The sequence below is a fragment of the Kwoniella shivajii genome, chromosome 8 (genome assembly GCF_035658355.1).
Source record: "Kwoniella shivajii chromosome 8, complete sequence".
In the NCBI taxonomy this organism is placed as follows: Eukaryota; Fungi; Basidiomycota; class Tremellomycetes; order Tremellales; family Cryptococcaceae; genus Kwoniella; species Kwoniella shivajii.
In genome coordinates this window covers 1,137,227-1,149,381 of record NC_085915.1, presented here as the reverse complement: position 1 = coordinate 1,149,381, position 12,155 = coordinate 1,137,227, and the positions used below count along the sequence as shown (strand labels likewise).

Below are 12,155 nucleotides of genomic sequence, written 5' to 3'. Positions count from 1 at the left end.
GTTTTTACAGATCAAGCAATAAATGTATGGGAAACTAACCTATCATATATCCTTTGACGATATTTATCTGATGGTGTGTGCAGTCAAATTCTCATTTTTCGATCAACTCGGCCAATCCATCTAATCCAGGTGGTGATATGTGTGTTCTATAAGAGTGAACAATCGGCCAATCCCCATCATATACAGTCACTGTATGCTTCACTTTCTTATCGATGAGTTCCAAGAACATCAAAGCTCCTATGCCATATCGTTTTGATCTGTTACTTTTATCCATGATGTTGATCCCAAGTTTAATAGCTTGACTCATTGTCTTTCTTGATGTCTCTCTATAAACCAATTCATATTCGAATCCACATGGTCTTATGTTATCGGATCGCACTTCACTTGTTGTTCTAGTTATATCATCTTTGATTTTGGTGATATTGTCAAATACAATCCCACCTTCTTCTTCGTTCAACTTACTAATTTCGTTTAAAAGGCTATCTAGGATTTCATCCCATGATTTACCTTGTCTTTTATCAGGTATCATCATTATTCGTTTATGTTTTTGTTTCATTTCTTCGGTTCTTTTAAGATATGTAAATGGATTTGATAAAGTCCAATCTTCCCAATCTACATCAAATCTACATGCTACATTTTCGACTTCTTCTCCTTCTTTCCAATTGATATGATTATTACCTTTGCTTATTCTCAAGTGTACTAGAATTTCAGCTAAGCATCTATGACCAACTTGCTTGTTATTCGAATATGGAGTCATAATGAGTATACTCACTTCCCTTCTTCTGCTGCCCCCTTGGCTTGAAGGTAATTCTTGAGCAGCGATGTGAAATAGCTCATAACCCCTTTCTCGTAAATTTCGAAATACCCTTTCAGCGCTATCTAGTATAGCAGGAGTGATCGAACGGTGGACTAATTTACTCCAGGATTTATCAACACGATCTAGGTTATATTTCAGATATTGGGAAGATGTTCGAAATTGATGATGAGTTCTCGTACATGGACAAGAACCAAGAATGATCTTGTGTGGTGAGATCCTCCATCCAGAAGTGATTTGAGTGCTGTGAGATTCGGAATTGGGCGAACCTGAAACTGATAGACTGGAGATATCAGGGAGGGAAGATGAAGTATCAGATGTAGACGATACGGATGAGGAAGATGAAGATGAGTCAGTGGGATTTGGCATTTCTCGTGTGTGTAATTCACTGCTGTGCTTCCGTCTGTTGAATAGATAGGTGGCAACAGATGATGACCTAACCTTCCGAAAGCAGCGACATCGTATAACAGGCCAAAATTAACATGAAATAACATATTGCATGACAAAGTGGATCCACATGAAAGGGGATTCCCTCTCGAAGGAGGTTATATCAAAGGATAGATATAGGACTGAAATTTGAAAGGATATTCCAATCACCAACAGGTATGAACCGCTTTTTCAAAAAAGGTAAAGAGCTATACATGAGATTTGACAATCGTAAATACCTGTACTTATGCAGTGGTCATCTCTTTGAGAGATAATGTAGTAATTTAATCCACTGTCTCATCCCTTGATACAGGGGGTGCTCTCAGAGTTCCTTCAGGACTAGTGAATTCTCCATTTTCGACCACAAAATGACTTGAGCGACTTTGAACATCATTGTATAACGCTCTGACAGCCTCATGAAGCTCACCTAAATCGACGAATGGATTTGGGTTATCGTCTTGAAATTGTTCTTCCCATGCTTCATCAAGTAGTCCCAGGGACGTCGAGGATGATCTTTGACTAGCGTATAAGCTGCTTGCCATCGATGAGACAGGCGTAGGATCAGTTGAAGTATTTTGGGAGGTATGTCCTGAGTTCCAGCTCCATGATAGAAATGAGGGGTTGGGTCTATGGAAAGAAGACATAATTGCTTTATTGATTTTGTATATGTCAAGGAGTTTTTTTAAATATCAAAGTACTACTGTTCGCCACTCCTCGAATCTGCGTAGGATTTAAATCTTTATATGATCAAATCATCGTGACTGAGATTGAATTATTGGCGACTTCCAAGTCCTTCTAATGTCCCATCCTTTGTTTCAGACATCATCAGTATCGATACACTCAATCCAAGACCAGTGCACACAGGAATAGTACAATGGACTGGGAATCGCGTTCAATGACGCAGCAGGTAGATGAGCGTCTCATTCGTTTCTGTATTTCCGGTTGGGTAGAACTTTCTTTTGGAAGATGTGGGTAGCGAGATATCTGGTTAATGATCGTGTGTCTTCAGTCTTATTGAGATGACCATCTTTTATATAGCAACATTATACACTAACTTAGCACATGGCTCGCACAACTGATCATAAACCACAGAATTTCAACTTCCAATTATCAACCTCATTCATGCCACATTTCAGTGCCTGGAGTTCACTCAGAGAGTGGAGGGGGAATTTCAGGTGAAGTGGTGGTGACATCACAAAATTATTTCAACAATGATCTTTTACATAAATCACATAATAAAAATGCGGGTTCACCTTTTAGACATCCTTAAATTAATATTAAATGATGTATTTCTCACAGCCGTATCACAAAGGGTGTGCTCAAAACTTACTTTGTTCCGGTTCAAGTGAAAAAACTACAAGTAAAGAGATGATAGGATTTGGAGATCCTTTCTGTGTACCATCAGACAAAAAACAAAGTGTCGGTCAGCGATGAGGTTCTACGCAATACTATTTCCGATATTATCCCTGTTGGGTGAAGTGGTATCTAGACCTGCGGTGGATCGGGATGGTTTGATCAAAAGACAAGATCCAGTCGTCAGTCCTTCCACTGACTGTAAGTGAAAGTACCTGTATCTCTTGTGATTGTACGAGTCTTATTTGACACCATCCATCCCTTTGCAGTGACATCGACTGAACTATCGACTGTCACTCCTTCGTCGGTTCCCACATCTGCGGTAGAGTGAGTAAAACTACCCTTCCTCGTTCGATATGGTACCGCTGCACTGACTAGCTGACTATTCTCCTTTACATTGTAGATCTTCGGCTGTTCCAACCTCGGCTGTCTCTGCTGAACCCACCAGTGCAGCGGTACCACCATCATCAGAAGTCCCAATTTCGACCGCAGCCTCCTCTGCAGTAATTCCCTCATCAGTAGCCCCGAGCTCAGCTATACCTCCTTCAAGCTCTGAGGCAGCTCCTTCATCCTCTTTGTCACCAGAACCTCAATCGTCCGTGGCTCCAGTGTCTTCAGCAGCGGCCGAATCGTCAATTGCTGCTACATCAAATCCAGCAGTGTCAAGTATTGCTGAATCAAGTGTTGAACCTACTTCATCACCTTCATCAGTGGCTTCACCACCGCTTCCTTCAACAAGTACGTCTATCGCTTCATCTATTCCTTCTTCAGGTGTCATCCTATCATCTACTATATCATCATCGTCACCACCATCGTTGTCCCCCACATCATTAGCTCCCTCATCATCTGGGGCAATCGACCCATCTTCAATCATCAACCCCTCCACGTCGAATGTTTTATCAACTGTTGTTTCTACTTCAGGCTCGGTCATCGTTCCATCCTCTGTATCAACTTCTAACCCATCAACTACCCCTTCCTCCGTTATTGCAACTTCCCCGGTCACTACACAAACATCGTCGGTCTCGCCTTCACCATCTACTCAACCTACCTCATCCGCAAGCACACCGAGTCAAACGCCATCAACTGCTGTGGTAGTTACTCCTTCTACGACGCCGACTCCCGGTGGACCTATAACAGCGACCGCTACAGAGGTGTTTACAACTCAAGTAATAGGAACGAATGCTGCTGGAGTCACCACTACTGGATCATATGAAGAGACTGTGGTGATTATAGTCACTGCTGGAGGAGGTACTGCCACTCAAACTGCTGCTCCTACTGATGGAGGCCAAGGTGAGTGTAGTGCACTATACCTTTTGCTGAGAGTCATACATTCCTCCTTCCTCTGTCGTGAAATCACAATATCACTCGTTCCACGTTGCTTAGAATGACACGCTTATATCAATCCTCGTAGCTGTCGTAACAATCACAGCAACTGATCCTGGAGCTAGTACAGGTAGTGATGGTGGATTAGTGATTGTCACAGTAACTTCTACCGGAAGCACGACAGATCAAGCAGGACAAGCAACGGTTGTGTTAGTGGTAAGTTACATTATCATCCAAAAATGATGAATCTAGTATGACCAGCTGATCATTCTGCTTTGATCTGGAAATTACTCTAGACAAGTACGATTCACGCACAATTGACAGTGATAGGCGGAAAAACAGTCACAGCAACTAGTACTGCGGGTAGTGGAGGTTCATTACAGTCACACGGAAAACAACAAACGCTTTGTGATATTGGAACAAAATGGATAATGATTATAATGACTTTATCGAGTATGATATTAGGTTTCTTAATAGTGTAAAATAGTTTTAATGTAAATGAGGAATTAAGGAAATAAACGGTAAATAGGAAATGGACAATTGAAAACTGGAGTCTAGCTAATGGCTTTTGGCTTTGGATTGGAATCCTTTAAAAAGATTCATATAAAGGACAATGAGGATACAGAAAGGGATTTGCTTCGACAAACACACGATATTATTAAATGAAAGGAAAAAACCCAATCACGTAAAAATGTAGCTATAGCCATAATATAAGGAAGAGATGATAAGATACGATACAATAAACATACTCAAATGCATAGTGGTATCTTGATCTTATACCTTGAGTCCAAGGTGAGGCGTTTGAAAAATAGATCCATTTCACAAAGATATAAGACACATTCCTACCAGAGGAGTAATAATACATATACATGTCTTCTAAGCAAGACATTACAATGATATCTCGATCTAGAGAGCAGGCTTTGTCCAAATACCTCTACCTCCCCCATATCCTGCCTGAGTAGATGTAGATGTAGCAGCAGGTGCGGAAGTAGCTGGAGGAGTGGAAGCAGCGTTGGAATCGGCAGTAGGAGTAGGATCACCTTCAGCAACGCTACCTGCTCCATTCGGAGAAACGGGATTGGTAGCAATGGTGCTGGATGGGACGGCACTTGTAGAATCTCCGCCAAGGGGGGTCGTAGCAGCGACACTCGTACCTTGTGCACCAGACCCAGAGCTAGCGGTACCGGCAGCACCACCGGCAGTGGCTGGATCAGCAGCGTTGTTGGGCGTTGGAGGACCAGTCGGACAAAATGTGATAGAGATCTACAAAGTATAATCAGCGTTGTGTCACATGGCAAAGGCGAAAGATAGAGATCTCACTTACTCCGACGTTGTCTGCCAACACTGAGGAGGAGCACCTCCCTCAGTAGCTGAGTCTAAGAAAGCCGTAGGACAAAGTTCTGCAGAGTCGCCTGAACATACTCCAGGTCCATTCGTACAGGCTCCTGTGAAAGAGAAATCCATACTATATTGGCTATGAACGCGAAGGTACACATCTCGTTAACTCAATTCACATGTTCGCATTCAGTCTGGTACGGTATACGACAGACTTGAAACGCAAATAAGGGTTCAAACTTACAATTTATGATTACCCAAAGAAGTACCTTTTTCATCATCAACACCATCCAATATTGAATAGTCTCCTGCGTTCTGTTGACCACCACCTTGAGCATTGATTAAAGTGAATTCTACTATTCCACAATTGATTCCATTCGCTTCGCATGCAACTCCATCAAGACCACTCATCCATGCCAATCCGCCATTCAACGGACCGGATATACTAGCGCTACCTTGGGGCTCACCGTGATCCGCATATACAAAGACGGCTTCACCGGATCCACACTTGTTGATCATCTATTCCAAGCGGAATCAAAGCCGAGGTTAGTGATTTTTCAGGTGCTCTGGAGGAGGATGAGACAAGGGGGGAAGGGGGGACAGTGGCTCACAGTGACTTGATGACTTTCTCCAGCTTGTCTGCTGGTCAAGTTACCGAGAGTGGGAAGTGCTTGGACGCCAGCGTCTGCACCAGCTAGAAGGAGGAGAACTTGAAACAGCATGGTGTCTTAGAAATTTAAAATATGAAAGAGTGTAATTGAGTTGGTTCAGTGAAGGCAATTTATCTGTGAAAGGGGAATGATTGCTCGTGAGGAACAGGTGAGAAGAGCTTTCATGTTATTATTTATGGGTATACGCTTTATATAGCTCAACGAACGGGAAGCCGTCAAGTGAATCAGTCTATCATCAAAAGTAGGTTCCCTTCAAGTGCCCTCGTTAGATTGGCATAATTGATCGATTGATGAACTGCGAGTCATAAATAAGTCATTTCTCCTTCAGTCTATAGTCAATATAGTATGCGAATTGATCTGCGCTTCACCCAAATTCAACAAGTAGTGAAGATCGATCAAAGGACGAATCAGATAATGTAACCAATCAAAGGCGATTGAGAGAGGGGGCACATACTTAAAGTCATCGAGTATAGTGGTTGATCGCGGATGTCCAAGTCCAGACAAATCCTCCTTTAATTCAATCAGACTCGGATTTCGCGGCCCCTCTCATTATGCTGAGCGGGAAGGATAGGATAGGAAGGACGATATCCAACAGTTGATTTGACGATCTGACTATTGAGCAGTATGGGCTGAATGAGCCGTATTACGCATCCTTTCGAGTTGTTACATGTATTTATTCTTCTGTCGGCCATCTATCCTCTAATGAGTAGATCTATAATCGTCCACATGTTTGATTGAGTTCTATATCACTCTATTCTTGACCGGTTTACCATCAAAGTAATCTGCCATGATATCTATAGCTGTCATACAGCCTTCCAGTGTGACTTGATCTGTACTTCCTCCTCTGTGAAGTGGGGTTAACATCGTATCAGCTTTGGTGATCAATACGAGGCTCCTTTTCAAGAACTGGGTAAATGGTGAAGAAACTGCACTCACAGATGAGGTAATACGACTGTATTTCTCAATTTACCTAATTTACCCATCGTATCTCCATAAGCAGGTTCTATTTCCCAAACATCTATACCTGCACCGCCTAAAGTACCATCTTCCAAAGCCTTTTCTAATGCTCGTTCATCTATCATTCCACCTCTAGCTGTATTGACGATTATAGCATCATCCCTCATCAGATCTAATTCTTTAGTACCTATTAATCCTCTTGTAGAATCATTCAATGGACAATGTAAGGAAACGACATCTACAACTTGAAGTAATTCTTCTAATGTAGAGCATCTTTCATGTGGAATGACATTTGGGAACTTTTTTTTGTTTTCGACTGAATCAGAGGTTGTCCAACGAGTTTTTGGTGAAGTAGGTGAATAAACTAGTATTTTACAATTAAACGATAAGAGTAATTTAGCAAATTCATATGATGTATCTCCCATCCCAATTAATCCAATCGTTTTCGCAAATAATCCAGGTGCTAAAGCTGTTATTGAAGGTACTTTTTCACCTGATCGAATTCGAGAATCTATTTCTACTACTCTTCGAAGTACTGTTAAAGCTAATGTCAAAGCGAGTTCAGCTACTGCCTTGAACAGGGACAAGGGATGGTCAGCTCATTGTTGAATGGCAATTCAAGTCGATGGCAATTCAATCGAGATTTGACGGCAAGGGATGATCAACAGCGACGATGGCCAGATGGTTACATCACTCACTTGAGCATTTCCACCTGGACAATTAGTCACTATCACTCCTTTTTCTTTGGCTGTTGGAATATGTATGTTATCTACACCAGTTCCATTCCTCGAAATGATCTTTAATTTGGGAGCCTGAAGAAGCATCTCTCGAGTCACACTTGATACACGAAGTACTGGCAATATTTCGTATGTTAGTATGAGGTCCACTTCAGGTGCCCCTCTTCTCATGTCTAAATAGGCTCTATCTGGATTTCATCTCCACAGATCCATACCCATTGAACAAAAGGACTACCGAGTACACCCAGGCTTCTTTCATATATCACGCCTTCCCTCATCTACTCGCCTAGCGTCAGAACAAAGGCATCCACTCACATATTCCATCGACTTGACTCATGATTTCCTGGACTGTCCCATCTTGAGGTCGGAGTATCCTTCCAAACTTCTCTTGGGCGTAAACCTCAGCTTTGGGATGGAAAGGTGTATGTAAATATACAGTAGCTTGTTTTGCTTCTATCGTAGGTGTCGATGATGGTTCCGATGGCGGTGTGGGAAGGTACGAAGAGGGCATGGAGCTGGTCATTTTGCGTATGATCTAAGATATAGGATACGTTCGTGTCCACTCGATTTAGTTGACTTGACTTTGTACTATAGGAACATGATCCAACAGTGAGAAAAGAATTATATACGAACGAGTAGATAACAATTTTTGAGTTACGGCAAAACATCGGCATAATCCGAAAAGCATTTGAGATACATGCATGTTCTTAATGTCTACTTGGTGGTAGCGTGGAAGAATAATGCATCATATGGACTGAAGAAGGCTACATCGAAACATGTAACAAGCAGCCAGTCAGAATGATGCATTAGCAAAAGCACTAGAATTGGTTGTTTCGTATAATATCGTTAAAATGGAGCAAATCTCCCTTCAATTTCATCTGCTTTCTTCCAGTTCGCCTCAACCTCTCTCACACCAGGGATGTCTCAAGAACTACACAGTCACATCCATAACGGTATCTTCGTTTATCGAAGACGAATCGGTAGATCTCCTCTTTGGTTCAGGTTGGTGGTTTGATGAAGGACTGGCTGCTCTCTTAGCATTTCTAGCAGCTTCCTTTTTCAGCGATTTCTTAGATTTCCCTTCTTGTGCCCCATTTCCGCCTCCATTCGCATCTCCATTATGCTTGTTCCCTTTTTTAGGTATCGGTTTACCGATCACTCCATCTACACTTGGATTAATGTCCCTTTTCACTTGTCCAAGGGTGTCGTTACCACTTTGATCCGTCCCATCTTCTTCTTCAGCTTCAGCGAAAAGTAGACTTAACGGTTCCATATAGTAACTCATTTTCCACATTTCACTCAATTTGACAGACATGAAATCGAATGAAATCGAAACTACAGGTTGAGCTTCCGCTTCTGCCGATCCATCCTCATTGGGTATAGGTACAGGTAATTTGGGTAATTTCGGATATCGCTGTGAAAAGTGATTTAACAAGATATGTTTCGCGCTCATCCTGATGATCATTCATAATTAGTTTGATTTCTTCGTATACTGTGCAGAAGGTGTCTTACTTCTTTCCCACATCTATGGCTTGGCTGAAAGTGGAATGGCCCTTAACTGCCGCTACGTCAGGTTTATCATCTTCTAGGGTCGCTTCATGTATCAACAAAGTAGCATTTCGTCCAGCTTGTACCAGCTCTTCTGATGGTTTGGTATCACCAGAGTATCTACACCAGGATTACATTCATCAGTCTAGTCATGTTTCGGGAACCTGCGCTTGACACAACCAATTTGAAACTCACACTATCTTCCATCCTGAAGAATGCTCGATGGCTAGTCCATAAGCCCTACCTCTATGAGGAACGACTGGAGCCCATATTGACACAAATGAAAGATCTCTCATGAGCCTGTTGATTGACTGCCAATGATCCCTATTACTATTTCATCGTATCTGGTCAGCTTTTCCATCATACAGGCCCCAGAAAGCACGTAAACTCACGCAGCGGGCGAAAAGCCGTAAATGCAATTAAATGGCCAGCCTCTTCTACCACTGTCTCTATCGTCGGAAGCTTCTTTCTCCCATTGATCCATTTCCGCTCCTGCTTCATCGATGGAGCCGTCCGTATACCCTTTGTTTTCCACCTTGTATCCTAATCTGCCTATATTTATGAAGAACACATTATCCAAGGCTTCACGGGATGCCGGATATTGCCAAGATGCTGATTCTTGCATCCCCAAAGCTATACTGTGTGGACCTATGACATACAAAGGTGATGAAATGCCTTGCTGTATAATAAATATCGACAGTCAGCTGGTGGCGTATATGCTGAATAAATGAAAATGCAGCTCACCCTAAATCTATCCTCTAATATAGCATGCAGCCCCAAATGATGATCCGCGTGCATATGACTGATGAAGATCATCTTCAAGTCTTCGAACAGCTTCTTCAAACCATCTTTGCCATAGCGTCGCCTCATTTGACCTAGTGTACCTTCTCCAGCATCAAGCAATATTCCTCCTAATCCTGGAATATCCAAATGTGTGCTTGAGACATTCCTATACTTTGAAGGTATCGCACTTCCCGTTCCTAGCGTGGTGACCGTTATGTCATCTCCGATGATTGGTGGTGAAGGGTTTGTCGATCGAGGATCCGCCAATAGAGCTTTCTGAGCTATATCGCATGCTTGAGCGTATTCTGGCATATCTCTCCGTATGGTCTCACGAGCACTATCAGCCTCAGAAGCAGTGATAAGAAATGGTACATCTTTCTCATGATTGTCAACGGTTGTGAAGTCTGAAGGGGGATGCATACGACACGATGAGCCTTCCACAAGAAATGAAGTTCTCGGAGGTAATTTGGAAGATGGGACATTGGGCGAGATGACGAAAGGAGGGGTGAAAATAGAGCTGTTAACAAGTGATAGTTGTAATGTGTTCCAAGCAGCCGAGTTGAAGACCGTTCGATCAGGGTATTCTACCGGGTCAGCGATGAGGTGCTAATCTCACGAAGAGGGTTAGTTCCATTTGAGTATTACCTTAGTTTAGTTCAAAAGCGGGGTGAGTGAAGACGACTTACCTGAGTACGTTCACCAAAAGCCCTCATCCATTCTTGATAATCTTCTGACTCCCAAATCGATCTCGGCACCCTGTGAACTATCAAATGTGCGTGTGCCGTCTCACCTTCATCGCCATATTGATACCGTCTGAATATGGGATTTTCCAGAAGAGCCGATTTTGTCTTGTCTGAGCAATTCACAACGATGAGGACCTAAAACGAACCCACCGATATAAGTTAACGAAGTCTGGGCCGTATCAAGTTTGATTGATTTTTGCAGCACTTACCGAACCTGGTCCACCACCAACTAAACACTGTTCTGGTTTTACGATTCTCTTTCCGCCTTGAATTGATGGATCGTCTACTTCGATTTCTTCACCTCTTGTTAATTTCCCTCTCATAGGTCCTTTAGGTACACCTAATTTATTTGCTTTTTCCACATCGAATTTACCTCTAACATCAGGCGCTTGACATATATATACCATTTGAGTTTCTACATCTTCCCTCGTCGGAACGGGTAATGGATATCTCGTATCTGGTATCGAAGAACAAATCGTTCCGTCAGGATTTATGAACGGGTTTACTGTTCTGAGTGGCGATCGACGAGGTGAACTGGGATTCGGTTTACGAGATGATCGAGCTGCAGGTCCATTATGAAACATATCTCCCACGATTGTGTCGCACCATTTTTGAGTATCTTCTGGAGATAAACGACTTGGTCGAAAGGATGGATTGTAAGGATCTAGGTTTACATTGAGTGAAGTCGACGATTCAGCATCGGGCTGGGGAATTAATGCGATCCCATGCACTGTTATATTAGCTGATTTGAAGAGCTCCACTGATTCGCCAGGTGATTTATCACGAGGAAAGGAATGCATATTAACAGTAAGGGAATCTCTGACGTAAGTGGACGAAAGTCAGCAGATTTCCCGTGTTTTAACCATTCTATTTAGTAGACGCTTACCTGATGACAGATGTTCGTAAAGTAGAGACATAGTGTGACATGTCTGGTGGACCTATGACATCTACTTTTGATATGCCTCCATCTGCAGCTGTCATTAACACGCCTATTTGAGATACTCAATCAGCCATGATTTCCCTCGCAAGCAGTGACTAAGACAGACAGAGATCAAGTGGCTTACCCGCTAATCCATTTCTAGCTTTTGCTTCTCCACTTCCGATGAAGATTCCAGATAACCCTCTCATACCCATTCTCTTCTGAACGAAAGCTCTTTGGGTCCCTTCTCCACACCCAAAGAGGAATCTGGCGTTATCGAATGAAACATGAAGGGAAAGATCTGTATCTGGTCCTGGTACAGATAAGGCTTTGACATGCCAATTTGGCTGATGTGATTCATTCGAATGCGCCATTCTCCTCAGACAATGAGAAGATGTAGAGAAAGGTTGTAGACGGATAAGACGAGCACTTAGGCTTACGCCTAGGAAAGGGAGCTTGCAGGAAAGCAGGATGATCAAGGGGTCAGAATGGATCCTAGTGGTTATACAGTCATGGAGATTGATTGCGATACTTGGCTTTTGCACA

At 42.6% G+C, this 12,155-nt stretch overlaps 6 protein-coding genes across 6 annotated transcripts; 1 reads left to right on the top strand and 5 right to left on the bottom strand.

Moving 5' to 3' along the window:
• Positions 1–91: 91 nt before the first annotated feature.
• Positions 92–1,183, bottom strand: IL334_006168 (uncharacterized protein; the record flags this gene model as incomplete). Its single annotated transcript, XM_062937872.1, has 1 exon — positions 92–1,183. One exon carries the CDS (start codon positions 1,181–1,183, stop codon positions 92–94), a length of 1,092 nt encoding a protein of 363 aa, XP_062793923.1.
• A 341-nt stretch (positions 1,184–1,524) lies between these two features.
• On the bottom strand, positions 1,525–1,884 carry IL334_006167 (uncharacterized protein; the record flags this gene model as incomplete). Its single annotated transcript, XM_062937871.1, has 1 exon — positions 1,525–1,884. One exon carries the CDS (start codon positions 1,882–1,884, stop codon positions 1,525–1,527), a length of 360 nt encoding a protein of 119 aa, XP_062793922.1.
• A 786-nt stretch (positions 1,885–2,670) lies between these two features.
• On the top strand, positions 2,671–4,398 carry IL334_006166 (uncharacterized protein; the record flags this gene model as incomplete). Its single annotated transcript, XM_062937870.1, has 5 exons — positions 2,671–2,794; positions 2,863–2,920; positions 2,997–3,883; positions 4,005–4,132; positions 4,213–4,398. 5 exons carry the CDS (start codon positions 2,671–2,673, stop codon positions 4,396–4,398), a joined length of 1,383 nt encoding a protein of 460 aa, XP_062793921.1.
• Positions 4,399–4,822: 424 nt separating this feature from the next.
• IL334_006165 (uncharacterized protein) lies at positions 4,823–5,973 on the bottom strand (the record flags this gene model as incomplete). The annotated part of the gene is made up of 5 exons (XM_062937869.1): positions 4,823–5,179; positions 5,241–5,260; positions 5,356–5,390; positions 5,496–5,770; positions 5,863–5,973. The coding sequence occupies 5 exons, from the start codon at positions 5,971–5,973 to the stop codon at positions 4,823–4,825; spliced, it is 798 nt and encodes a 265-aa protein (XP_062793920.1).
• Positions 5,974–6,663: 690 nt separating this feature from the next.
• Positions 6,664–8,127, bottom strand: IL334_006164 (uncharacterized protein; the record flags this gene model as incomplete). Its single annotated transcript, XM_062937868.1, has 4 exons — positions 6,664–6,766; positions 6,859–7,451; positions 7,578–7,732; positions 7,932–8,127. 4 exons carry the CDS (start codon positions 8,125–8,127, stop codon positions 6,664–6,666), a joined length of 1,047 nt encoding a protein of 348 aa, XP_062793919.1.
• Positions 8,128–8,547: 420 nt separating this feature from the next.
• IL334_006163 (uncharacterized protein) lies at positions 8,548–11,983 on the bottom strand (the record flags this gene model as incomplete). The annotated part of the gene is made up of 9 exons (XM_062937867.1): positions 8,548–9,070; positions 9,129–9,284; positions 9,360–9,494; positions 9,557–9,843; positions 9,909–10,553; positions 10,634–10,825; positions 10,900–11,509; positions 11,577–11,679; positions 11,755–11,983. The coding sequence occupies 9 exons, from the start codon at positions 11,981–11,983 to the stop codon at positions 8,548–8,550; spliced, it is 2,880 nt and encodes a 959-aa protein (XP_062793918.1).
• Between the last annotated feature and the right edge of the window lie 172 nt (positions 11,984–12,155).